This window comes from Periophthalmus magnuspinnatus, chromosome 20 (genome assembly GCF_009829125.3).
Source record: "Periophthalmus magnuspinnatus isolate fPerMag1 chromosome 20, fPerMag1.2.pri, whole genome shotgun sequence".
NCBI lineage: Eukaryota > Metazoa > Chordata > Actinopteri > Gobiiformes > Gobiidae > Periophthalmus > Periophthalmus magnuspinnatus.
The window spans coordinates 20,269,590-20,295,870 of record NC_047145.1 but is presented as its reverse complement, the minus strand read 5'-3'; the positions used below and the strand labels follow the sequence as shown (position 1 = coordinate 20,295,870).

General features: G+C 39.8%; 3 protein-coding genes across 8 annotated transcripts; 1 reads left to right on the top strand and 2 right to left on the bottom strand.

Moving 5' to 3' along the window:
* Positions 1-69: 69 nt before the first annotated feature.
* ropn1l (rhophilin associated tail protein 1-like) lies at positions 70-7,404 on the bottom strand. The gene is made up of 5 exons (XM_033986323.2): positions 7,274-7,404; positions 6,971-7,094; positions 6,721-6,882; positions 6,178-6,353; positions 70-938 (listed from the first exon to the last, which is right to left on the bottom strand). The coding sequence occupies exons 1-5, from the start codon at positions 7,402-7,404 to the stop codon at positions 803-805; spliced, it is 729 nt and encodes a 242-aa protein (XP_033842214.1). The 3' UTR covers positions 70-802.
* A 358-nt stretch (positions 7,405-7,762) lies between these two features.
* On the bottom strand, positions 7,763-15,173 carry nup58 (nucleoporin 58). Of its 6 annotated transcripts, none has more exons than XM_033985912.2 (13): positions 14,734-15,131; positions 14,364-14,518; positions 13,922-14,188; positions 13,661-13,826; positions 13,518-13,583; positions 13,244-13,418; positions 13,090-13,169; positions 12,894-13,012; positions 12,721-12,803; positions 12,455-12,656; positions 9,771-9,854; positions 9,257-9,352; positions 7,763-9,058 (listed from the first exon to the last, which is right to left on the bottom strand). In XM_033985912.2, exons 1-13 carry the CDS (start codon positions 14,799-14,801, stop codon positions 8,892-8,894), a joined length of 1,728 nt encoding a protein of 575 aa, XP_033841803.1. In that variant the 5' UTR covers positions 14,802-15,131; the 3' UTR covers positions 7,763-8,891. The 6 variants fall into 6 exon arrangements, with proteins under 6 accessions (XP_033841803.1, XP_033841806.1, XP_033841807.1 ...); XM_033985913.2 differs by having other exon boundaries at positions 7,769-9,058; positions 14,409-14,518; XM_033985915.2 differs by lacking the exon at positions 9,257-9,352 and having other exon boundaries at positions 14,734-15,173.
* A 214-nt stretch (positions 15,174-15,387) lies between these two features.
* mtmr6 (myotubularin related protein 6) lies at positions 15,388-22,175 on the top strand. The gene is made up of 15 exons (XM_033985807.2): positions 15,388-15,612; positions 16,859-16,987; positions 17,113-17,275; positions 17,359-17,516; positions 18,347-18,475; positions 18,564-18,698; positions 18,790-18,922; positions 19,024-19,133; positions 19,210-19,335; positions 19,404-19,453; positions 19,525-19,618; positions 19,714-19,820; positions 20,427-20,561; positions 20,643-20,769; positions 21,556-22,175. The coding sequence occupies exons 1-15, from the start codon at positions 15,589-15,591 to the stop codon at positions 21,901-21,903; spliced, it is 1,968 nt and encodes a 655-aa protein (XP_033841698.1). The 5' UTR covers positions 15,388-15,588; the 3' UTR covers positions 21,904-22,175.
* The last annotated feature ends 4,106 nt before the right edge of the window (positions 22,176-26,281 follow it).

Genomic DNA, 26,281 nt, shown 5'->3' with positions numbered 1-26,281 from the left:
TTGGATAATGCGCATTTGGTAGTAAAAATACTGTTATAACTTGTCCAAACCAGAATCTATATGCACGTCACAGCATGATAAGCGAAATATAAGCTGGAAATGTCACAAAAGGAACGTAGAAAATTGCAAAATCGTTGCTTAAGCGGTGCAAGAACTGGGCCACATGAAGACGTTCAAAATAACCCACTAAAAACTGAAATGTATACGCAACTGTGCCACTTTAAATTGAGCTTTACACTTGCAAATCAGCACATTCTCATTATTTAGATATACATTTTTGAGATTGCCCTATACCAGCCACAGATAGAGCAGTTTTACGCAGTATTTGGTCCAAACTTGTGTATACCTGCTGCAGTAGAGCCACACAAAGGCCTCCTCTGACTCTGCTCCTACAAGTGTCGATGTGTTCAAACAAGCCCGTGTTTATCTTTCAGTTTTCTCAAGGTTATCCCAGAAATGTTTACTCTCACAGAGCTAACCCAAGCTGATTAAAAATAGCTTGATTAGACGTTATTAATCAGCGAATTATACCAGGAAAGACAAGACATAGGACAACAGCAGCCAACAAGGAGCAGACATTCAACAGGGGGACAAGTGGTGATTTTAATCAGCCTGAAACGACTTTAATCAAGTTGTTTTTTCTAATATGTACGGGTCTGTGGGTCGCTTGACATGTTTGCAGATCACAAGGACTCGGGATGAATGCGAGGCTTTCAAAACAATACTGGTGAAGGACTTTAAAATAACAGCAGGGAGATAGAAATACAAACGCAGTGCAGACGTGACGGGCGGCGCAAAAGCATCACATCTCGTTCATTGTAAAGGATCCTTCAGATACGGGCGACCTTTTGAGAGCGTCCGATGAACTACTTGGCGGTGGGTTAGCGTCGTCTCTGTGAATAAAGTCCAAGGGTTTGATCATTCCGTTCTGCAGATCCCTGAAAGACATAAACACTTGTAAAAAATAACAGTAGCAATGGGACAAAATGGACGCCAATACCTCGATCTTGTTTGACTGACCTCATTTTGCTAAACTTTCATATCAGGAGACGAGATGTTTATTTTCCATAATGTCCCTGAATGTTTCACAGTTTTTGGTTCCACTTGAGATGGACGTTTGGGTTGTTGTTATTATAATAATTTATAATAGTATCGTTTGTAGTAATTAACTTATGTACAGTACTTTATGTTTTACAAGACAAACTTCAAATATCAACACTACCGGTCAAAAGTTTGAACACACCTTCTCATTCAGTGTGGTTTTTTTTCCTGTTTTTGCTACTTTCTACGTTTTATATACACACAGAAGACATCAAATATATGAAGTAAGATACATGGAATTGTGTAGTAAAGAAATAAAGTTGTACTAAATGTTTTTCGACAAAGCAAAGGGTGGTTAGTTTGAGGATGTGAATATAAAATATTTAAAAAAAAACATATTGAGTAGTAGAGTTACTTGCTTTCTTTGCTATATAATTCCATAAATCTTACTTAATATATTTCATGTCTTCTGTCTGTATCTAAAATAGTAGTGTGTATAAATGTACTTTTTTAGAATCCAGCACAGTGCACTTCTGTCACGTGTTAATAAAATAATATCTGTAATAAAACTATAGCAACACATTTTTTATGACAGTCCTGCTCCGTGACAAATGAGAAAGCTGCTCCTGTTTCACTCTAAAGCAGCTTATGCAAAGAAAGATTCATGTACTGCCTTTAGTCGGCCCAAAATATATAAAAGCGTAAACTGGAGCTTTAAGACAGAAACTCGAAAGTGAAGTATTGGCCCAGTACCTCAGTTTATATCCAGTGTGTAGTAACTTCACACAAATACTTAGATTCTATGTTACTTCACATCGCAAACCATGACATATTTGCTTTATATAAGTCTGTCTTCTTCTCCATGTTAATACCCCGCAATACCCCCGCCTCCCAGGTCCTCACCCCTCTCCCTTCCTCCCGTCCTCACCCCTGCTTCCTGCCTTCCCTCCTCTCCCTGGCTCCGTTCCTCAACCCCACTCCCTGTCTCCCGTCCACTCCCATCCTCCCCTCCTCTCCTCATTCCCTTACTCCCTGCTTCCCATCCTTACCCGCTCCCTTCCTGCCATCCTCACCTCACCCCACTCCCCTCCTCCCCTCCTTACTCCCCCACTCCCTGCCTCTCATCCTCACCCTGCTCCCTGCCTCCCCTCTTCAACCCCTTGCTCCCCTCCACACCCCCCCTGCTCCCTGCATCCCCTCCTCACTCCCTTCCTCCCCTCTTCACCCCCCTTGTCTCCCCCTTGCTCCCCACCTCCCCTCCTCACCCCCCTGCTCCCTGCTTCCTGTCCTCACTCCCTGCCTCCCCTCCGCACCCCCCTTGCTTTCCCCCTTGCTCCCCACCTCCCCTCCTCACCCCCTTGCTCTCCCCCTTGCTCCCCACCTCCCCTCCTCACCCCCTTGCTCTCCCCCTTGCTCCCCACCTCCCCTCCTCACCCCCCTTGCTCCCCACCTCCCCTCCTCACCCCCCTGCTCCCTGTCCCCACTCCCTTGCTCCCTTCCTCCCCTTCTCACCCCCCCGCTCTCTGCTTCGTGTCCATGCCCCGCTCCCTGCCTCCCCTCCTCACCCTCCTTTTCTCTCCTCCTCCCCTCCTCACCCCCTTGCTCCCTGTCCCCACTCCCTTGCTCTCCCTCTTCGTCCCCTCCTCACCCCCTTGCTCTCTGCTTCGTGTCCATGCCCCGCTCCCTGCCTCCCCTCCTCACCCTCCTTCTCTCCTCCTCCCCTCCTCACCCCCTTGCTCCCTGTCCCCACTCCCTTGCTCTCCCTCTTCGTCCCCTCCTCACCCCCTTGCTCTCTGCTTCGTGTCCATGCCCCGCTCCCTGCCTCGCCTCCTCACCCTCCTTCTCTCCTCCTCCCCTCCTCCCCCTCCTTTTCTCTCCTCCTCCCCTCCTCACCCCCCTTACCCCCCTTTCTCCCGTCCTTACCCTGGCGTGAGATGACAGTGGACTCACAGATGAAGAGCCTAAACTGGGGCCTGTCTGTCTGCTCCTGTCTCCTTCACACTGCACTGCCACATTTGTCATTGCCCTGGAGATCTGAGGTTACGGACAGTTTGGAGAAGCAGCAGAGGTTGCACAACAAGGTCAAGACCGGAGCGAGGCCTTTACGATGACATCACTCTTCAAACTAAATCAAAGTGACAACGAGCAGAAAGTTATCCAAACATGTGTTCAGCTGAAGCCCCTCAGACCTATAAATATGTTTCAATACTTCATAAGTGTGTACCGTTAAAGGACGCCTGACACTTGATTAAATGCAGAGCGCAGAAGAATATAGTCTAGACTTCATCTTATTAAAGATAACATTATAATCTATGTATTTATGTATGCAGTGAGAGACTATTTTTCCACTGCTGCAAGAAAACTCGCAATGTTTTTTTCTCATTCGATGCAATGTAAACAAGTTGATGAATCTGTGTATTTTATGTTTTTCTTAAGTGTTTATGACCAATATATTAAATGTCCAGATTCACACATTTTTTCTTCCAAAGCAAATCAAACTGTCTAAAGTACATGCAGTGGTTTGCATCTAGCATAAATCTTTTAAGTCTGTCACCTTGGATCTGGACATAGAAGTGATCTAAACAAAACAGATACTACTTTGTACCTGGATAATCCCATTTTTATATATGCGTTTAAGGTATCCACACATCATTTAGCGATTGAAATTCAGAAAATCAATTTAGTTTACCTGCAATTATCATGTGAACAAGCCTCTATTCCTCCTCATGTTTGGAAGTACTGCATTGTGACGTATACATATCCTTCGTGTTGTGTAAAGTACTTTGATTTAATATGTGTCTAAACTTTGCAGTAATTGTAAAGTTGGAGTTTAAGTAAAACAAAAAAGTCCCAAATATCCTAAAAGAAGCTGATGTGGAGTGTGGGTTAACGAGGGTTTGTAACATGCTGAACTGTTTAACTTGTTTTGCAGCGTACGGGGGACTCACTCCAGGTTTAAGGACTTACATAATTCTTCCTCCTCTGTGTCATTTGGGTGGAGAGCGTAAAGTTATCACACTATCAGGAAATGTATCTGTACTATCCCCCGGACTTTACCACTGCTGTGATCCTGGAGGAACAGTTTGGCGAAGTAAAACCTTCCACCACAAAACAATCGGCCAATTGTCTAAACTAAAGTTGTGTTTATATTTGTTTTGTTTTGAGAGTTCCCGTTTTAAAATATTAAAATGCTTTAAAATTCAGAAGTTAAATCAGTGTAGTTTTAGTACTGTACCTTATACTTTTATGTCACTATGGACATAAAACATGGGTCAGTTATCATTTATTCTGATTCTGAACAGACAGGTTTATCAGACCTCAAACACATGGAAATATACAGAAAATACTATTATTTTCTGTTGAAGATGATAATCTAATCTCTTTATGAATGAATCCACAATTAAAAACTCAAATGTTAAAATTTAGTATTGTGTTTGCAGTGACATCATGCTGGGGACTATATGACTGTCTATGGTAGAATGTTCTGCAGTCACTATGGAGACACAATGCACACATTAGCAAACACTGCAAAAAAAAAGCTTTAAGAAAATGGATTTAAACCATTTTCTGGAGATCAATTGAAAAACTGTTAGCTTAAGCTAGTTAGCTTGTAACTGTAATTTTATGTTGACACAAACCATCTCAAGTGTAATAGTTCCAGCTGGGTCTGCTCTTTCAGGCCTTGTGTTAAAACAGCTCAGATTAAAGTCTAACTGGAGTAACAGAGCTTCAGACAGAGCAGTGCCTCCAGTTAACTTGACACCCCTAGTGAATGACATCAGTTGTAAAAGTATCAATGGTGACAACACTACAAACACTGAGAGAACGTGTTATTGTCAGTGAGAGTCACTTATTACAGTGAGCTGCAGGATGGACTCTGTCTATGGCCTTAATCAGGAGAAAATGGTGCAAAAGAGAAACTGCATTTGGAGCTGTGCTGTTTAACTAACGACTAAACAAAAACACACACACATAGAACATTGTGCACCTTGAACAAAACAAAATGAGTTTTAACTATTCACCAAGAGCAAAATAATAAATAATTTAAAAAATGGTGTCCTTACACACCAAGACACCTCCTCCTCCCTCCTCTGTTTTGCCTTTTCTATGCGCCAGACTGAATAAATACAGGAGCAGAGAAGCCAAACACAGAGGCTGCGAGCTGATAGGCTGTGTGTATGATAAATGAACTTTAGCTAACCCGGGCAGAAAGGAGCAGGCAATAAAAGCCATTCTCCTGCTCCTGTCTGACAGTCAGAGCCGCTTTGTGCTTCTCTTGCTGCTCATTAAAGATTGCAACCTGCCTCAAAACAGCCAGTCCGTCAAACTGACAAAGATAAACAACAACTGCAGTGTCCTAAGCAATTAAGGCCTTCAACTGTACTGGAAAAATCATAACAGTTATATTTAAACATATTTATAAACTGTTTATTAGGCTTTTCTTCGCTGCTATCCTGTCCTAGTCTCACTTCCTGGTGGGACGTAGAAGGTAGAAGTTGGAGATCTGAATCATACCATGTTGCTTGTCGCTGTCAGACAGAGACATTCATAAATCATCAGTTCAAAACATGACACAGTGGGACATAATATGTGCAACTGCAGCATCTCTGGCCATGAGGATATGAAAAGTCATGTGAAAAGTACTACATGTATTCAAAGGTCTCAGAATGGGAGGGTGGTGTATTTGCTGACTTTGCTTTAATGATGGTGCTTTTACACAATGTTTATATTTTTGTTATTATATAAAGATGCATGTCTCTTCATCTAATGCTGTGTTTCATTCAGGGATGCACCAATCCAGCTTTTTCAGTTCCGATATCGATTTCGATACTCAGTATCAGCAGATACTAGTGCACCACATATAAATAAGACAAAACTGCTTCAGATGTGTTATGTAACTGTTATTTTTCTGTGAAGTAACAACAGAACAACTCTGGATAAATCTGTGGCGTAAATGTAAATTGTTACATCTATATAGATATATATTTATATATATATAGTTCATGGACATTGTCAAGTCAACAGAGTCAAGGCTTTTCCTCATTGTGTCAGATATTTTATATAATATAATATGATATAAAATATAAGCTTTGATATTTAGAAAAACATAGCAACTATGAATAAAATTGTACTTACACTTCAGGCTGTAGACTTTTAAGAAAATTGTCTATTTGCTCTTTTGTTAAGTCTTCGTCCAGTCTAGACAGGTAGACGTAGAGCTGCACAAAGACACTGAAGGGGATCCGGGCAGGGCCTCCTTCTTCATCCTCAGTCAGAATCTCACAAGCAGTTTTGAGGGAAGACATCAGCGTCTGCATTGTAAGAAAATTAAGAGAAACATCCTTGATTTACGTACATTGACACTAAATGAAATGTAATAATGAAATGACATGGCTCTACTGATCCTAATCTGTGGAGCACTTTGATCTGAGACTTGTTATTAAATGTGATCTGAAAATAGAACAAATTTCACAATTGATTTGAAAGTCAGATCCTGAGAACTAAAAGGAAAGGTAAAAAAAAAAAAACATGATGTCCCAGACAAGAACATGACTGCCCCCATGTGGCCGTGTGCAGCATGAAACAGCCTCATGCAGCAGTGAAGAGTTGGTCTTTTTAGATGAATAAATGAGGCTTTGGCTTTTCAAATCTTGATTAGTGTGAACATAGTAAACTTACCGCACCCAGAGAACAGCAACACAAAGCAAAGAACTCCATCCAGACGATATCTGAGCTGAAGTTGCCCAGGGCCAGTAGAGACTGCAGCTGCTCCAGGGGCAGACATAGACCCCTCCATTTGTCCTGGAGATCCTTCATGGAGCAGGTCTCACTGGAGCCCAGCTGACACGTGTGTGTGGTGTAGAGAGAGACAAATAACTAGAGTTAGTCGCACAAACACAGGGGACATGAGTTTGACCCTGCTGCATACCTGTCTGTGTAGAGTCTTGAGTAAACCCTGTGTGAGTCCAGTGTCTGTTTTCTGAGTGGCCACATTCAACTCCAGTCTGTCCTTGACCGGCAGAGCCTCTCCTTTAGTCAGAGCAGCAAAGTATCTGTCCAAAACAACAGCAAGTCAGAGACAAAGACATCACCTGTGCAAAACCATCAGCTGTACAAAACCAGAAGATTCAGACCTATTTCACCCCTTAGCTTTAATTAATGATCAAAATATGCAATTTACATCATGGTTACAACATCAGGTCTCAGCTGCACAGTGTGAGGAGACACTCACGCTGCAGACCAGACCAGGATGTCCTTTGGCTGAGTCTTGATGGCTGCTCTGGTGAACTGTTTGAGGACATCTGGCAGCTCTGGAGGGACGTGGATTTGCTGAGAACAGTACATAGTGTCTGGAAGAGGCATGGCTAAAACATAATGAAACAAACAATAACGCAAACTACGCCACATACATTTAAACTAACAAATAATATATTGAAACATTTTTATATAAAGTTATTTTACCGGAGAAACCAGCTGTTTTAGTGAGTTATGTGTCAGTAAACTCCAAAAGAGGCAGCGACATACAGAGAATAATGAACGTTACGTTTTATTCTTTTGTTTACACCCACCGCTCCGTCGCCTGGCAACAAACTTCTTCTTCAGCGCCTGGAAAACCTGACTCCCCAGCGCCCCCCAAAGACCAGGGCTGTGTACAACTGTCACCACTAAGAGCTTATTGGATTTGAACATATAATGTATAATCAATATCCTACATTCTGTTCATTTAAGAGGCAAAACCACAGACTTTATTAACACACAAACATGTTTGCTGCAGTTACAAAATACAAACAAACCAACAACCAGCAGGCTGTTGATAACTGAAAAATACATTTTAAGAAAAAAGCAATTGATCCTCGACCACAATAAATGGTCAAAAGAAACATGACAGACACACCACAGACCTACTGTGCAGTGCACACAAGCAATCTCATTTACATACACTGGGAAGTGCAAAGTTGATCTGACGTTTGTAAAATTAGAGCAAGTTGAATCTTGAGGAAAACCCTTTGAGATTTTACTGAACATCTAGTTAGAGCTGTGAAACATTTACTCAAGTACACACGGACAACATTAAGGGACAAAAACAATTCAGTTATGAAGAAACTTACATAGATTATTTGGACTACTTTCTGTGTGTTTTACCCACCTCTGGTCACTTCTATTTTAGTAACAAAAATAAAAATGTTTGCTTCCCCTAAACCCACCATCATCAAGTTTCAGTGACAACCTGGGGTGAGACGTGCTCCTCAGAGCCAGAGACCATTTCATCAGTGTTTATTCCCTTGAACAGAAACTTTTCCTGGACAAAAACTCTGACAAGTTTAGCTTCAAGACACTTTGGGGAATTGGTACAAAATAGAATAATCTTCATGGCCCACTTTGCTTGTATACATCATTTAACAAATCAGTTATTTAATGTAACGTTTGAACCAAACTGCATTTTATTATGCTGTCAAAAATGTAAGTTCTAGTAAACAGATAAAAGGTTTATAGAAATGTCAAATATGAAGGGGATCTTTTAAGACAAATTTGTGTTTTTTCATTGATTGAATATTCTTGAACCCAATTTCTATAACGTCTTAGTGGGTCCAAACTCATCCGATGAGAGGCCATGTCTTCTTTAAAACATTGTAAATTTGCCATGTTATAAAGGTATTTAAGGTCCCATATTACACCAAATGGACTAATATGAGCAAAACGCAACTCCAGGTATGTTTTTAATGAGGAAACAACATTATAACAGATCCGAAACAGCATAATATGGGACTTTAAAATGCTTTGGCAAGTCAAGCTTTAGCCACAATGATCCAAGGCGAAGCTGGTTACTCAAAGGACTAGACTTCTGGTTTCTATCTCTTGCCCCTTTTATTTCCAGGAGGAGGTTTCTTGAGCTGGAGCGTAGGTGGGGCTGTGCCGAAGGCGGTGGCAGGTTGGTTGGACACGCCGAACGTCAGGCCCGCGGACGGGTTGAGACCAGGGTTACTGAAGTTAAAGCCTGTGCTGCTGCTGCCAAAACCTACAGAGGGAAGAACGGTACAGAAATTAACACCAGAAAATACAAAATTCTGTAAGTAAACAAAAACATAATGACTTCTCTACAGCTGTACTAACTTACGTCCCATCTTAAAATTAGCAACAACTAAAAGCTTGCAAAGAAGCATCACTAAGGAGGAGTCTAAGATGAGGTGAATGCCAGAGACACATTAAGGTGTACCTGCACTCAGACTGCCTCCTGTGGGTTTACTGGCCGAGAAGGAAAAAGAAGAGCCCCCAGACCCCACCCCACCAAATCCTGGCCCACCACCAAAACCTGTGAATGAGAGCGAAACAGGGTTTAGACTGTTTGTGCTTAAAGGAAAATAAGCTTAATATTTAATCTGCATCAACCAATACACCACCACAAAAAGGATCAAAACAAAGGTTCACAAAACGAAGCATTACAAGGCACAGAGAGGCAAAGCTGAAGGAGTCACAGACCAACCACATCACCACAGTCGGCTCTAAACACTCATTATCCACCCTGAACTCTGTTATAGATGCTATTACAGTGCATACTAAACAGCTACATGGTGTGAACAGTGACAGGAAAGCAGCAGCGTTCTAATCATCACATACTGCCTTTAACTCCTACCTTTACTATTTCTAGCAAGAGAAAATAAAGACCTCCCCAAAAAGCAAAACCACAGAATGAGGGAAAGGGCTTAAGTCACAGAAAAGTGTAGTTATACCTCCCAGGGTGGAGGAGCCCAGACTAGTGCCCACTGCTGAGGCAAAGGGGTTTCCAAACCCTGCCCCCAACGTGGCCTGGGTTCCTAAGGAACAAAAGAGTTTGCTTTACTCCTCTCAATGAAAAACTGAAAATAATCCTGAAAGGGTTTGGTATACTGTATGTATGTGTGTCTATATTTCTGGAGAGATCCCAATTTTTACAATTTAAAAGCATGCTAGTTCACTCACTCAGAAACTTGTCTTCAGCTAAACTTTCTTCTTGCTGTCATTATTCAATTTCAATGACACAAGGACAAAGTATATTTGTTCAAAATTAATTTATTGTCAATTGAATAGGCAATACCACTTACATAAAACATATACAATCACACAAAGGAAAGCTACTTTTTTGACAAGTTTCTCATTTCTTTGAGTGAATGAACTAGCATTCGCCAAAGAATGCATCACACAATTACTGAATATTGCTTAAAAGGCACACCATATTAAATATGAAATACTTGGTTAACAGGCATTGGTTATATAAGTTCAAACACACTCACTACAATAAAAGCACTCCAGTTTAGTTAGAGGTGAGCAGGTTGCCCACAGTCATGTACAATCATTGACAAAGAGTGATAACATTTCTTGGCACTTATAGCACTTCAGTTGTGTGGCCCATAGTAAAGTGATTAGTGATAACACTGTTCCAGTGTAGTGAAAGCCCTACAGAAAGTGAAATAAAACTCTGTACCCTTTGAGCTTCTAAAACATTAGAAACATTAAAACAGTCAAGTGTTCCAGAGGAGTAACTGCACAAATACTGTAGTGTACATTTATTTCAGGTCCAAAAGCTGTGCTTGTCATTTTATATTTTTGTTTCATTACCCCTGACAAATTGTGAAATTATTTTTCCCAATTTTACAATAATTTTAGGCTTCACTGAATAAAAAAAAAGTGCTCCAGGGAAAATACAGATACCATGTATGGTCCAGAAAGTCTTTGAATATGTGAAAACACTGAATATCTGATTAAAAGTACATAGTAATACTGCATTAATTTAACCTTCAATTTTTACAGTAAGATAAATAAATTAAGAAGAATTTTGTTCAAAAACAAATTTATAAAATATATTAATAAATAATAGCAAAGCAGATGGCTCGCCTTTTTGCTTTTTGGCACCGTGTTTCAGGTTGTAGGTCTGGTCTTAGCAGCGAGATTAACACTGAACTCAATGGACATCGAGCCAATCAACAGTATGTGTTTAACTTGACCTTTGTCCATACAGCAGACATCATTCCACTAGAATATGATACTATTACAAATTTCAGCAGCATTTAAGCCTTTCATAGTCAAAATGTCTCTGCGTCCAGCCCTGTTACTGACAGTAGCCCTGAAGAAAAAGGCCAAACCCCTTCAGTGTTCAGCCTCAACTACAGTGATCAATTTGAGGTGGGAAGATATTAATTATCAGCAGCTTTGCACTACAGAAAAAAAACTGAACTGATTTGTTTTCACTTTAATAAAACAGCCTTTTGGCACTCAGCGCCTTTGTTAGGCACATGAATAAATGCATATATTACGATTTTCGTAATAGCATGCTACACCATGAAGCTAGCACTCAACGACTCAACATGGTGTAACAGTGTTCAGCCCCACTGAGACAAAGGGACATTTCTCCTGAAAACATACGACTGATTTGATACATTTGAACTATTGGCACAAACAAATCAAGTATTTTACGATTTTGTCATCGCAGTATAACTTGCCTGAACTTAAGAGTGGATGGAAATGTGGTGTTAATGCTACAATTTATCCTTTCATATAACAAGGCCTTAAAATATTGCTAGAAATACAAACGTATCCAAAACTGTAACTTGAAGTTAGTACCTTAATTTGTCAGTACATCAAGACTAACAGCAAAAACTGTATGATATTGCCACGTTTCAGTAAAATTGGGAGTAAAATACATTTATAACCTATTCTGCCCATAACAGCTGTGAATGGTTTCAGTTAAAGCATAAAATGCATTTTAATATGTTACATCCCACTGATTGAAATAATTAGATAATTATATTAAAAAGTATGTTTTTGTTGTAGACCATTTGATTATTACATGTGTGTTTTATTAAGTAGCTATTAAGAAAAGCTGCAGTCTGCTTAAACTGATTGTTGGGGATCTGAAAAAAAATGCAAGTGGTTTCTACAACAAAATACAATTTGATATGGCATTAAGTACTAGTCATTTCCAAAATGAGATGGCACTAAACAGAAAAGCATTTATCTTCACATCCCTGGAACAAACATAATGACTTCTAGCTTAAAACTGGTCAAATGTAGAATGAAATGTTCTGTTGACATTCAGTAAGGGCAGGCGCACCAGGAGTGTGATGACAGTTTAGGAAGTCTGTGTTTGAGTGTATAGTAGAAGTATATAATAAGTATAGGCTCCTTTCTTCTTCTACAGCACCCTGCACTGTTTGATTGAAAGGCTGTGACTGGCCCTGTAAAGAACTGTAGAGAACCACAAAACCTCCCACTGTAACAAATAAAAACTGGTCTTTTAATTTGAGATGCTCATTGTATTTTTTCACTCTAAAAAGTAGAGTAAACTTTACTATTGCTTAGTAAAAAAACAACAACTTCTAATTAGTTACTTTTAATTGTTTTAGAGTTACAAACTTCTAAAACTTGTAGGCAGTCAGACCTGGAGTTGGCTGCTGTTGCTGCGTCAGTGTGGCGGCCATGGCAACCGCTGCGGCGTTAGGGACACTGGAGAAAGGGGCGGGGCCTGTGGTCACTCGTGGAGCGTTCTGCCACTTCCTGTTGGATGCACGTTTGGACTCAAAAACATCAGTGGAGTCTTCCAGGAAAGCCCGTCGGTAGGAAAGATACTGATGCTTTAAGACCTATAACAAAATCACTTTTAGAAACTCTATGGGATAAAAGGTAATGAGTGGAGCCGAGACTGACCTTCACATTTTCATGGACATTTTGCAGTTGGGCAGCCTGTGCGACAAATGTCTGATATAATTTTTGCATAGCTAGGGACAAGTCTGCAAAAAAAATTAAAAAAATCATATATACAAACATGGTGACCATTAGTGACATACAAAAAGACTTTGAGGTATTTCACATCTCTTTACCCTGGGGTGTAATGTGAGAACCACTGCCTTGTGTCGTCAAATGATTTTCCAACTCTTCTATTTGTTGTCGATACTGCTGCAACTGTACCTCAAACTGTTCAACCAGGCAACGGAAATAACTGAAAAAGAAAACATAAGTTGTATTTGGTGCGAGTTTACTATTGTGAAAGTATCATTTTTGTGGTAGGCCACTCACTCAGATGGAGCAGTGTTTTCATGTTGAAGTCCAGGCGGAGTTTTTTGTGTGCGTAGTGCTATGTCAGCATTCTTTAACTCCTTCAAAAAAAGGCCAAAAGAAAGGATTAGGAAATAGTAACTTAGAATAATGTATGTGTGACATTGACTTTTACCTGTGCCGTTTCTAATTTTAACTTGTCAATGGCCAAAGCCTGGCGCTGAAGACCACTGGAGCTGACAGACAGGAGCTGTTTAAGGCTCTTTATGTCATCCTGGACTTTAGTAATGGCTTTGGAGGACATTCGACTGATGTCTTCCTGAACTTGTTTCTGTTCTTTTACAAATTTCCTGAAAAAAAACAAATACACAAAATACACGTTTAGAAGCTCGAACTGTTTTGGGGCTTTGGGGTAAATCTAATAAATACCAATTACTCATAATACTTACTGAAAATTCTCAACATCCTGACAAATAAGTGGGGGCAGATTCTCATCTTTTAAAGCTTTACTGTCCCTGAGAAACAGACATGAGCTTTTAACAAGTTTAAAGTTTTGGAACAGGCAAAATTTCATTTTTTCCTGTAGACATACTGTGCATTGACCCCAGAGGATGTGTCATTCTTATTTTCAGATGAAGTGCTGAAGTCAACCCCACCAAGGCCTATACTTGCAGGAGGTGCTGCTGGAGCTGCTGTGGAGGTAGGTAAAAGTGAACCTAGGAGTAGTCCTGCTCCGCCCAGTGTGGTCTGTCCCAATCCTACAGCAAAGAAAAAGAAAAGAAGATGATTGAATAATAAAAATAATGTCCATCTTTAAAATCTGCCATCTTTGTGATTCCAATTATGAACTCACCTGTTGAGGCTGGATTTGAGAATAAACTACTCCCGAGTGATGGAACAGTTGCGGCTGCAGTGGTGGGTGCACCAAAGCTGAAACCTGGGGCTGCGGGCTGCTGCGGAGCGGTGGAGGTCAGGATGGAACTAAACGACAGACCTGCTCCAGCTGGAGCCGCCGTAGAAGTGGTTGCAGGGGTGGTGAGGGAGAACGGGGTGGCTGAGGCGGTCGGCTTGTTGAAGGCAAGGCTAAAGCCAGTACCAACAGCTGTCGTGGCCGTGGTACCTGTGGACAAAAATGTGTTTCAGTGATAGAGACAATGAGCTGTTGATACGTTTCAGTCAATTTGTCTGATTTTGTTAAGGTCTGTTTGCATTTCACGCTTGGAATCTTTTAATTGTTAAAGATAAATGTCAAGCACCCTAATTAAAATAACATATCATTTTCTAATTAATGTTACTTGTTGAAGGTGGATTAAAAGACAATCCTCCAGAAGGTTTCTGACCGAAGAGACCACCTCCAAGGCCTAAAGAAGGAGCGCTGGTTGTAGGAGCTGGAGCTGCTGCTGCTGTACCCAAAGCAGTCCCAAAGTTAGTAGTACTAGCAGCAGGTGCACTGTAAGGGAAAAAGACAAAGCTAAAATGCTTTTCCCCCATATTAAGTACACAATTAATTTACCCCCATTACACAATGATGCATGTGCTTAACCAAGCCAAACATAAACATTAACAAAACATGTAAACCGCATAATAAAGAGTTGAGCATGTTTATGTCGCTCAGCACATTCAGTAGCATCTGTATCATGTGCTGTAGCGTTAGAAGTAGTTTACCTGGTAACAGCAGGACCAAACGAGAATCCTCCGCCTGTGGCCGTAGATCCAAAATTAAAGCCAGACATTTTGAAGATAGTTCAACATTCAATAACTGGTGAAGAACATTTAAGCCAAACGTAAGGCCGCTAGAAGAGAAACGGCATCTTGGCTAACGAGCTAGTTACTAGTTAGCATGGAGAGATCCGCGCGTGAGGGCCACTGCTAACTAACGTTATCTCAAAACACAACAGAGCCGCTAAAAGAAGTTAAAGCTACACTTGTATACTCCTAGTACCGATGTTTCAAAACAACACAAAACAGTAAAATATGTAAAACAATCCAACGTCAAGGCACTAGCTTTCGCATGGTTTACTTTTCCTATTGCCCGCCTGGTTTTCCCCAAACGCATTTTGGGTAATCCATGTACAACTCTAACTCCCGGCATGCACTGGTGTGTCATCTGACGCTATACGCATGCGCAGTTTCCGTGGATTAGGCGGAAGTGGTTAACTAAATCTGTCAAATTTTGTTTTTTGTTTTTTTTTTCTCTAATCCAGATGTAAATGTGTAAAATATGAGTGATATTTAGAGACAAATATGATGCCATCTTAAAGCAACAGAAAAAATAAAAATAAAAATGAAAGAAATAGTCAGGGTGTTTATTTTGAAATCGGGGAAGAGCAGTGTGACGTTTGTGCCACGAGCTTAACGCGGATGGAGAATGAAAAAAATAATTTGACAATAAACCCAAATCAGCGGCCTTCGTCAAAGTTCAGCTGGTCCACGCAGAGGATCTTTCATCAATGATACACGTTTATCTGGACAGCGTCGCTTGAAGTTTTGACCCCGGTGACAGTTGTTTTGACTGTGAAAATGGAGCATATCCGAACGCCAAAGGTAGCTAACATTTGCAGCTAATTCAAGCAGGACAAGCTGATACAGACATTAGCACGACACAGACCGGCTCTTTTAACCTCTGTATTCCAACTGTCAGTATTTAGTTTATAATGACTGTTTAAATAGATGTCATGGTGCTGATGAGCAGGTGTACTAAACAAACTTGAGCGTGATGAGCAGCATCATCATGGAGCTGCTTGTTTCCTTCACCAGGGTCAGAGGAGCTTAGATTTCCATTTCTAATGTTACAGTGTCCTGCTCTGTCAACAACACAGTGTTTGATCCTTGTCTGTCACAACAGATTTACTGGTACAAGTCTGACAACACATGAGATCATTATTGACAATAGTACATTTTATTGCATTGTGGTTAAAGAAATATAAAATACTGCATGCTGTATGATACTAATCACAACCAGGGGAAAAGATACATATATAAACATGATGGCCCCAAACAAATAGATCATAATTGGTAGGAGTTAATTGTAATACAGGCGCACACACCTAGAGATTAGACTGAATGTCCTGGAGGTTTCTTGCCTCATAATGATGACTTTGGCCGTCTGGCTTTTCTTGTTTGTGTTTTATCAGTTGGGAAATAACGTTATTAGGTCTGCATAAAAACAATGTCAACTGAAAAATGGAATAGCCAAAATAGCAGCACACTGAACCTCCACAAATACAGGTAAAGAATGTGTCTGAGACAATCCTCAGCAATCAGGAAAACATTACTGCTGTATTGTTTTGCAGGGATACTTTTTGCATGTATTTGCATAGTTGCTCGTAGACAGAGAGGTTTCTGTTTTTCATCATATCCGTAACAGGCCAAAAGGAAGGGCACAGGAGGAAGGGGATATCTGACTCAACAAGAAAACCACTGTTGTGGTAAATCATAGATTTTGTCACTTTGCTGAAATAACATCTGTATGTGTCCTGACTTTAGATTTGTGAAGTTAATGTAATTTAAATACATGTTTTTTTCTTCATGTAACATTAGTGCCCCAATATTTAGCCTGGGCCTCAGTGCTGACTTCAAGTTTCCATTTTCCTGTTCTAACTTGTGACATTGATAAATGGTTAACTAAACATTTATAGCTACTTTTACAAGTGTGAAAACCAAACAAAAATGACATGCTTGGCCAGATTAAAAATATGACCACACATCTTTACGGTAATAAATATAAAATACTATATCGCTTGAAATAAAATGATAAATACTAAACCGTTTGTGTTGTGTGTTTGTGCAGGTGGAGCAAGTGCGGCTGATGGATCGTTTCAGCAACAAATCCACAAATGGCACACTTTACCTGACGGCAACACACCTGATTTTTGTAGAGAGCTCCAACAACTCATCCACAGCTGCACAAGAGATCTGGGTGAGATGCATTTCTAAATATACATCTCATTGTTTTCTGGTCTACCTTATGTAGGCTAATTGTTCCTATGAAAAATCTTAAATGCAGTCAGTATAACGTATGTTACTGCACACCTATTTTTTCAGATTTTGCATCACCATATAGCCTCAGTGGAGAAGTTATCCTTGACCACCACTGGCTGCCCCCTGGTGCTCCAGTGCCGGAACTTCAGAATTGTTCATTTTGTTTTGCCAAGAGAGCGAGACTGCCATGACATTTATAGCTCCCTGCTGCGTCTATTACGACCTGGTCTGTGTATTTTTTAATAACAGCCTATTTTTTTTGTCGATCTTGTAAATAATGACGATAATATTTACCTTCTGTTTATATAGTGTCTTATGAGGAGCTCTACGCATTCTCCTACAACCCCAAACAGAATGACCAACAGAGGGAGGAGGGCTGGCAGCTGATTGATCTGAGGGCAGAGTACGAGAGGATGGGGGTTCCTTGTGACCAGTGGCAACTTACTGATGTCAACAGAGATTTTAAGGTCAACTGTTCCTCACGTCTAAACTAATAGTATCAGGACTTTGCTAAATACACATCTGTAATTTAAAATGTAAATAGATAGATTTAGCATGTGGTGACTGAACTCATAATCATCTCGTTGTCATTTCCTTTTTCCTCAATTTGATAAATTAGGGCAACAGTAGCTCAGTTGGTAGAGTGTTTTTCCTTTGATAGAAAGGTTGGCAGTTCGAATCCCGCTCTCGACAGATGATGATACTGTCGTTGTGCCTTTAGGCGAAAAACTTAACCCGCTTCATCCACAGTTTCTACTTACACTGGTGTATAAATGTGTGTGTGAACTAACGTACATGACCATTCACACAGACACAGGCAGTGGCTCCCTCTTTTCTGCATCACTCGAGGAAAAACTCTGCTCACACCAGTCCATCTTTCCCACAATCAGGGAATAATTTAGCTCAATAAAATGCTTCTTTAGAGTCCCTGCTTAGACTCCTGCCCCCGCGACTCGGCCCCGGATAAGCAGAAGAAAATGGATGGATGGAAATAGATATTTATATAACTGTACACTGTATCTACACACCTTGATGTAAAGTGCTTTGAGTGCCTTGAAGGTGGAAATATGCTTTATAAAAATGTGACTATTTACCATTTAACCTGTTTTTGATAGAGCTTAGAATCTGCACTATTAGATTATTTGCTAAATATTATATTATTTTATTGTCTTGACACATGAGGGCAGCAGAGGGCAATATTAACACGTATAGAACCACCTCATGCTTTGAGTTATTACATTGTAGTAACGTGTAATTTTACGTATATTCATTTCCATTTTTATATGATATTTTGCAGGTGTGTGAAACATATCCACGCGACTTGTACGTTCCCATTACCGCCAGTAAGCCCATCATTGTCGGGAGTTCCAAGTTCAGGAGTAAAGGACGCTTTCCTGTTCTCACATACTTTTACCAAGAAAGGAAGGTACTGTAAATCCATTTGTGCTTTAATGTTTTGCTGATGTTAAAGTTGTGTAGGTGTATTTATGATTCAACCTCGTCCTACTTGTCAGGCTGCAGTTTGCCGGTGCAGCCAGCCTCTCTCAGGATTCAGCGCTCGTTGTTTGGAGGATGAAAGCATGCTGCAGGCCATCAGTAAAGCCAATCATAACTGCCGATTTGTGTATGTCATGGATACCAGACCAAAGGTTAGATACACGAGACAGCGGTTACGCCTTTGGTATATCAAATGTACAGCATATTTTATACGGTATGGTTTTTTTTTGTTTTTTTTTTCAGTTAAATGCATTAGCAAACCGCGCGGCTGGTAAAGGCTACGAAAATGAGGACAACTACTCCAACATACGCTTCCAGTTTGTAGGCATTGAAAACATCCATGTAATGAGAAGTAGCCTGCAGAAGTTACTAGAAGGTAATATTAACCTGAATTGATTACTGATTATAAAACAAATATTTGCTTTTCCATGTATAATCTATGAAGTTATCGTACTAATGTCATTTGTTGATTTTCAGTGATAGGTGCACGGTCTCTTACAATGAGTGACTACCTTGTGGGTTTGGAGGGCTGCGGCTGGCTACGACATATTAAAGCCATTGTAGACGCAGCAGTATTTTTAGCCCAGGTAAAATTTTACATACAGTTAGTAATATTATCGTTGATGTCTTCGCGGTTATTATTTCTGCGCTCTCATCGTGCAGGCGGTGACGGTGGAAGGAGCCAGTGTGTTGGTTCACTGTTCAGACGGCTGGGATAGAACGGCCCAAGTCTGTGCTCTGGGGTCTTTGCTCATGGACCCCTACTATCGAACCATTAAAGGCTTTATGGTAATGAACACAAAACATGGATCGATCAGCTGTTTTGTTACACGTCTAATACTCTTGTCTACTTCTAGGTATTGATTGAGAAGGACTGGATCTCCTTTGGTCATAAGTTCGCTGATAGGCAAGTGCTACAACTATAAATACGTTCTAGGTTTATTTTGTGTGTGTTTTTACCAGTCTTTGCCTCTCTAGGTGTGATCAGCTGGATGGAGATCCGAAGGAAGTGTCACCCATCTTCACACAGTTTCTTGAATGTGTTTGGCAGCTCACAGAACAGTTCCCACAGGTACACAATCCTATAATTGTAGTAAAACACATTTCAAGCATGATTTTGATGTGATTTTTGTAGATTTTACCATGGTATTATGTTTACATTTGCAGGCATTTGAGTTCAGTGAATGGTTCCTGCTGCAGATTCATGAACATGTCCATTCCTGTCAGTACGGCAACTTCCTCGGTAACAATGAGAGACAACGAGAGGAGCTGCAGTGAGTAGACAAAGGCTTCTTTCAACGCATAACGTCCCTTTTGTATCTCTTTTACGTCTTTTGTGAAGTTATAATTTGCTATAATTATGACTTAATAATTTGTTTATTCAGGATAAATCTTTAAAGCGAAGGGTTATTGTGTATATATTAAAATGTTAGAGATTCTTTATAGAATTAAAAATAATATAATTTCAAAAAGCATACAGTATTTCCTTAGACTAAAAGTTGGTTGTTATAATTTAAAAGGTTTGCATCATTTTGAATATGTTAAAGTAAGAACAAATGCTAAATCAACATGTGTTTCAATTTATGGTGTAAAGTTATGGAGTGGACTAAGTGATGAATTTAAATTATCTACTTTCTTAAGGTTTAAAAAATGTCTCAATCATAAAATTATCTGTGATTATCCAAATTACATTGAAAATTGTGAACTGTACTACTGTCTGTTGCTCACAATTTGTGTTTTATTTATGAATGTGCTACTGTTTCATTATCCTGTACAATAATTTGATTTAATAGGATAGGCAAAAATATTTACCAAAAACAACGACTCATCTTCATCATCACTCATAAATATGTAATGCTATATTTCTTCACTGTAACTAGGCTAAAAGAGCGGACTCATTCACTGTGGGCATTCCTCCTGGGTGAAAAGCAGAACTACTTAAATCCTTTCTACAACCCGGTTTACAATGAAGAACACCCCGTCCTGGAGCCCTCCACACTGCCCTACCATTTTAAGTATGTGAGATTTATACTACTGTTATTATCCTTCCTTCCTATCCATTCTTTGCTATTAACCAACTTGTCATGTTCACAAAGGTTCTGGAGAAACATGTACCATCAGTTTGACCGATCCATGCATCCACGACAGTCCATTTTAAAGACTATTCTGACTCTGAAGGAGAAAAGTGCTAAGGCAGAGAGCGCACTACAAGCACTGGAGAATGTGAGCTTTCTTTGTCATTTTTCATGCGCTAATTATTAGTTGTCAAATTAATAACTTTTAATAATTACTATATTTAGTTTCTATTTAATGTCTCCTCCCTGCTACTCCCTAGCAGGAACTTCACAAAATTACACATTGTTCTTTACATGTTTGTTGATCCTTTAAATGTATAAAAGATTACTCGAACATGTGTGAATGAAACAAAACACAACTCCAGGTCTGTTTTTGAGGAGGTTTGTTTTGGCCATTGGATTCAAAATTGCATTCAGTCTGATTTGATTATTTATTGATTCATTAGTTAAATGCAATAAGTTGATTGTAGTTGCTCTAAATGAAACAGATTTTACAAATAGTCCTAACCTTTTAGAAATGTGTATATATTAAAGATCCTATATTACGCAAAACTGACTCTTGTGAGCTTTAAATCATGTTATAATGTTGTTACCTGCTCAAGAACAGACCTGGAGTTGTGATTTGTTTCATTCACACGTGTTTGAGTAACTCTTTATTAGTCTGTCTACATCTCCAAAGCTCAAAATTGTCTGTTCCACCTTGTGATGTCAGCTTTTACCTTTAGTTCAGTAGAGATTGAAAGTTCCAGGGCTGAAATTATTCAAAATCTGCAGGGTTTGTGCGTTAAAACATGTGTGAATGAAACAAAATTTAACTCCAGGTCTGTTTGTGATGAGGAAACATTATAACATAGGTCGGAAAACGGCTTTAAATTATTTGTTCATTTTGAGACTGTATAACCGAGAATAACCTCTTGTTTTTATCTCATTGTAGCGGCTCCATCAGCTCGGCGTGACCCCCGTTGTGACCTCCGACCCTCCCGCGCTCCCTCCCACGAGAGACCAGCGCTCCAACCCCAACGCCATGCCCCCGCGCCCCGACTCTCTCATCCTGGGCGCCCCCGTCAACCACAAAGAAGAGCAGCGGCGAGCGGAGGAGCAGGACGAGGTGGGCGAGGACGCGCTGGAGAGCACCGACACGGAGCGGACAGTAGAGGGCAGCAGCGGCACAGAGAGCAGGAAACAGAGCTACGGAGAGTTAGAAGGGACATACGACGAGCTGGCGAAAGAAGAGCCAGCGGTTGTGAGTCTGGAGTTTGGGGTGGCGCGCATGACCTGCTGAGAACAGTCGGTTTTGAAGGGACTTTAGAGACCAAGTATAAAACGCTTACTAAATGTGTATAAATGATTATGTTCTGATTACGCTGTGGTCCTGGATGGGCTGATCGAGCGAGCTTCAATGTCTGTCTGTATAGTCTAAATCTATATGGAAAAGCACCATTATGTCATATACTGCACCTGTAGGAAAAGCTTGTTTTTTATGAATGTTTAAGAAGAAGCACTATTGAAATTTAAGGAATATCAGACGAGAATAAATCCCTCTGGAAAATCGAACGTGTTTGTATTTAATTTATAACTCTCTCTGCGTCGTGCTTCATGTTATGTGACTATTTTGTAGTTGGTTCTCAATATATAATGCTAAAATATTTGCACTACACACCAAGTACTGTAGTGCAAATGGACACAATGCGATAATCTGATTTTTTACATTTCCCGTTCATCAAATAATCTAACAAACTAATCTTTATTGACCTCCAAATCTGGTCTTCATCTAAATAAGCCACCAGCCATTTCTTTATGACAGCTGACCTTGTTTTGGGAACAACGTTTTCAGTAAAAACATTGCAACAACTTTTTTATTTACAACAAAAATAGAAAGTATTATTGTACCAGAACAGTATCTCAGGGCTCGCTGAGATCAGGCTGTTTTTAGAGTTGACCTAAAGTGTGTTGAGGATAATGGAATATTGTTTGTTATAGACATGTATTTTGCATCGCATTTGAAAGTAGTTTTCAATAGCCACTGGATTGTGCGTGTGACGTGACTGAGTTCATTTGTTTATTTGGGAAAAGATCGAAGTTTACAGTGTATTATGCCAGAGAAAGGGAATAGGAAAACGCATACAGACTTACATTCTGAACTGGAATAAACTCAATTATCAAAACTGTGCGTGTGCCGAACTCAACAACAATAACTGCTATTCATTTGCTGCATCTGTATTTTTAACAGGGCTGTTTGTTCTGTGGCGCAGACACTGAGCCATTTCACTCACGCACTATTCTTGTAAAAATAAATGGTCGTCTTTCATAGTTTCCAGACGCACAACTCTCATCTATTTGCGCACAAACAAGGTATTATAGAGCCGCTACAAGTTTCAGTTGAAGTGATCTGAGACGTCTTGGAGCTGGATCAGTGTGGTTTGATTATGTAGGTTCACTGAAGGTCATTCGGCTCCACGCCCCAAGTGTCAATGTAATATTAAGTATGAAACTCAATATGAGCTTTTTGTCGCAAGGAAGATAACAAATATTTTATACACTTCCTTATCTTGGGAATTGATTACTGATCCACCTCTATGTTCTGGTTCTTCTTGAGTTGTATCTTACCTGTTATAAAAGATGCAGGACATTCCTTTCGGGGACAAGTGGTGGAGGGCGCGCTCAGGGCTGTTAATCTTTTATAGTACAAAGAGGTTGGATAAAACCACACACGGTACACTTTTGTAGCTTATTTCTGAATACACTACTTGCAATTTTCTGCTTTCATAAAACAGTGTGTTAAACTCTAATGGTCTAAAGCACATGTGTCAAACTCAAGGCCCGCGGGCAAAATGTGGCCCTCAACAAGGTAAATTAAAGGTATGATAGTCTTAAAATGTCATTTTATCAGGAGATTCGCGGTTACACAGCCATATTTTTACATCTAGGCAAATACATATGCAATATTTGTAACTTGAATAAGTAATAAATACAGAAACAGTTAATTAAAAAGTTAAAAAGTACTTAGATTTATTTTACATTTGGCCCTTTGAGAGCAGCCATTTTGCTGATGTGGGCCTTGGTGAAAATGTGGTTGACACTCCTGGTCTAAAGTATCTAAACACAAAACTACCTGCCAAGCCATGGAAAGATGGGGCTCCATGTTTTTCACAGGGACATTTGAATACTGCATATATATGTAGACAGAAATATGTGTACAATATACACTTCTATATGCAGTATGTAAACGCTGGGTGTGTAGATGTGCACGTGTATATGCTACAAGTGTGTGTATGTGTGTGCCTTACATTGCACTGACGATTGTGAAAAATAAAATTAAATTGAAGTGAATTGAACTGAGAACACATCATTTACGTGTATTTGCAAAATGATGTGATGATGCTCCCACAGATGAATGGGTGAGTGGTTCCTTGATGTAAAACTCCCTTAAAAATGACCCGTTTACCAAGATATGTTTTAAAATCTAAATCTTACCGAGATTTTAGTTAGTATCCTTCATCTGTCTACTGCAAAGGCTTAAGATAGTTAATTACACATGAGGTAATCGCATGGATACAAACATATGATCACCACTTACTGGAGATTACGCCACTTACTTCCAAGAGAACATATGTCACAAGCCCGGGCATAACCTGGACTAACCTCCCCACCCATTTAACAAACAACACACAAAGACTGGAATGTTCTGCTTAAATGAACATAAACTCCTGTGTACAGGATTAACCCAAGGAGTTTTCCATTTCGCTCCTGATTGAATAGGTATAATAGGTATAACTCCTTTGTATACAGTAGCACCGAACAATATTTAATTTGTAAAAGTATATCCGTCTTGTGAAATATTACTATCTTCTGATCTACTTTAAGCACAGAGCACTCTTTGTGTCTTGCTAGTATCAGATTCAAATTGATCCTTTATATAAACAAAGGCGTGTTTTAAAACGATTTTATCTTTTGGTTTGAGCTCCGTGATTTCACAAAAAGATTCCTGTGAGCTTTTGGCCATGTTATAATACTGTTACCTCCTCAAAAACAGACCTGGATTTGCGTTTTGGTTCATTCACACATGTTTGAGTAACACTTTATTATCAGTCTGTCTGCATCTCCAAAGCTCAAAATGCTCCGTTGCACCTTGTGATGTCATGAAGTGGTAGTTTTCAAGTTAATAATAATAATAGTAATAATAATAATACATTTTATTTACATAGCGCTTTTCAAGACACTCAAAGACGCGTCACAATACATACAAGAATAAAATATCACACAATTTACAACATAAAATCAAACATTAAAAGCGATTTTGAACAGGTGAGTTTTGAGTTCTTTTTTGAAGGTGGGGAGGTCAGAGGTCACGGAGGGGTTTAGGTAGTGAGTTCCAGAGGGTGGGGGCAGCGATGGAGAAGGCTCTGTCCCCCCGGGTTCGGAGCTTGGTCTTACAGGGCAGGGACAGGAGGTTGGAGCTGGAGGAGGCGAGATGGAGTGTGGAGGTGGAGCAGGTCTGTGAGGTGAGGAGGGGCCAGGTTGTGGAGAGCTTTGAATGTAATGAGAAGGAATTTAACAGCTCCTTTGACCTTTAGTTCAGTAAAGATCGGAAAATCCCAGACTCAAATTATCCAAATGATTCTTATGCAAATGAAAACACAGTGAAGCACTTCCTGTATTACCACATGATGACATCACAAGGTGGAACAGAGTGTTTTCAGTTTGAGAGAAGAAAACTGTGTAGTATGGAGACAAGTCAAATGCCAATGTTAAAACCACAGATGGGTCATATTCAGCTACATTTACTTGAGTAGCTTAACTTTTTAAATAAATTGTTCTTGCTGTGTACTTTTTACTCCTATAATATTGTGTTTAAAGTACAGTAATAGTACTCATATGCGAATGCAGGTTTTGATTACTCTTCCAAGTCTCCACTGTGAGCACATGTACAACTTTTATATCAAAATGATTCATTCCTTGCACCACTACTTCAGATATTTTTAGTAGTAGTTCATCCTAAATACCAGAGTTTGTGCGCCAGTGAAGTGTAGTTTGAACTGCTCACCTGCGCTTTTCCTCAGACGGTCAGATGATGGCGCTGATGTGTCCATTCAGATTATTTAAACAGATTTAATCAAAACTGTTAGGTATACAAACAAACTAAACCTTTATCTGGAAAAATAATCTATTGAAATAAAAATAAATAAATAAAAACACACCAGCGTTTGTGCATTATTTAATGTTTTGTCAGAATTACAAATTATAAATCAGGGTTTGATCAGATCATAATATATTTGCATGGAAGCACTTTGCATTTTGGTAAATCTTTATACAAATCACTTTCAAATTCCAGTATATATATGTATTTAGGAGTTTAAATGCTCTTAAGTATATCATTACGACTTGAGCACTAGGCACTCATCAATATGTGCATCTTGAGACTAATGTGGAAGCACTAAAAGCATGATCAGCATACAGACATGAACCAAGTACAGGCCTGACTTCAGTGTTGGAAGGAGAGAGAAGATGTCCTCTAACTGTCCCACTTAGAGCGCCACTCAGGGGGGGCGTAATGGAAACCCCATTTAGACAGATGGAGAGTGGCTTCGATTGTAACAGGGTGTGTGTCAAAGTGTATCAAATGCACCGCTGAAAAGTAACTGGATACTTTGATTTTGCGT

Coding starts and splice junctions, on each gene's coding strand:
- mtmr6 (XM_033985807.2), top strand. CDS start 15,589: ATGGAGCATATCCGAACGCCAAAG. Junction 18,699..18,789: donor TCATGGATACCAGACCAAAG/GTTAGATACACG, acceptor TTTTTTTTTCAG/TTAAATGCATTAGCAAACCG. Junction 19,336..19,403: donor GAACCATTAAAGGCTTTATG/GTAATGAACACA, acceptor GTCTACTTCTAG/GTATTGATTGAGAAGGACTG.
- ropn1l (XM_033986323.2), bottom strand. CDS start 7,404: ATGCCTCTTCCAGACACTATGTACTGTTCTCAGCAAATCCACGTCCCT. Junction 6,883..6,970: donor TCAAGACTCTACACAGACAG/GTATGCAGCAGG, acceptor CACACGTGTCAG/CTGGGCTCCAGTGAGACCTG. Junction 939..6,177: donor AAAAGTCTACAGCCTGAAGT/GTAAGTACAATT, acceptor TATGTCTTTCAG/GGATCTGCAGAACGGAATGA.
- nup58 (XM_033985912.2), bottom strand. CDS start 14,801: ATGTCTGGCTTTAATTTTGGATCTACGGCCACAGGCGGAGGATTCTCG. Junction 13,013..13,089: donor GAAAACACTGCTCCATCTGA/GTGAGTGGCCTA, acceptor TTTCTTTTTCAG/TTATTTCCGTTGCCTGGTTG. Junction 9,855..12,454: donor GCAACAGCAGCCAACTCCAG/GTCTGACTGCCT, acceptor TTTGTTCCTTAG/GAACCCAGGCCACGTTGGGG.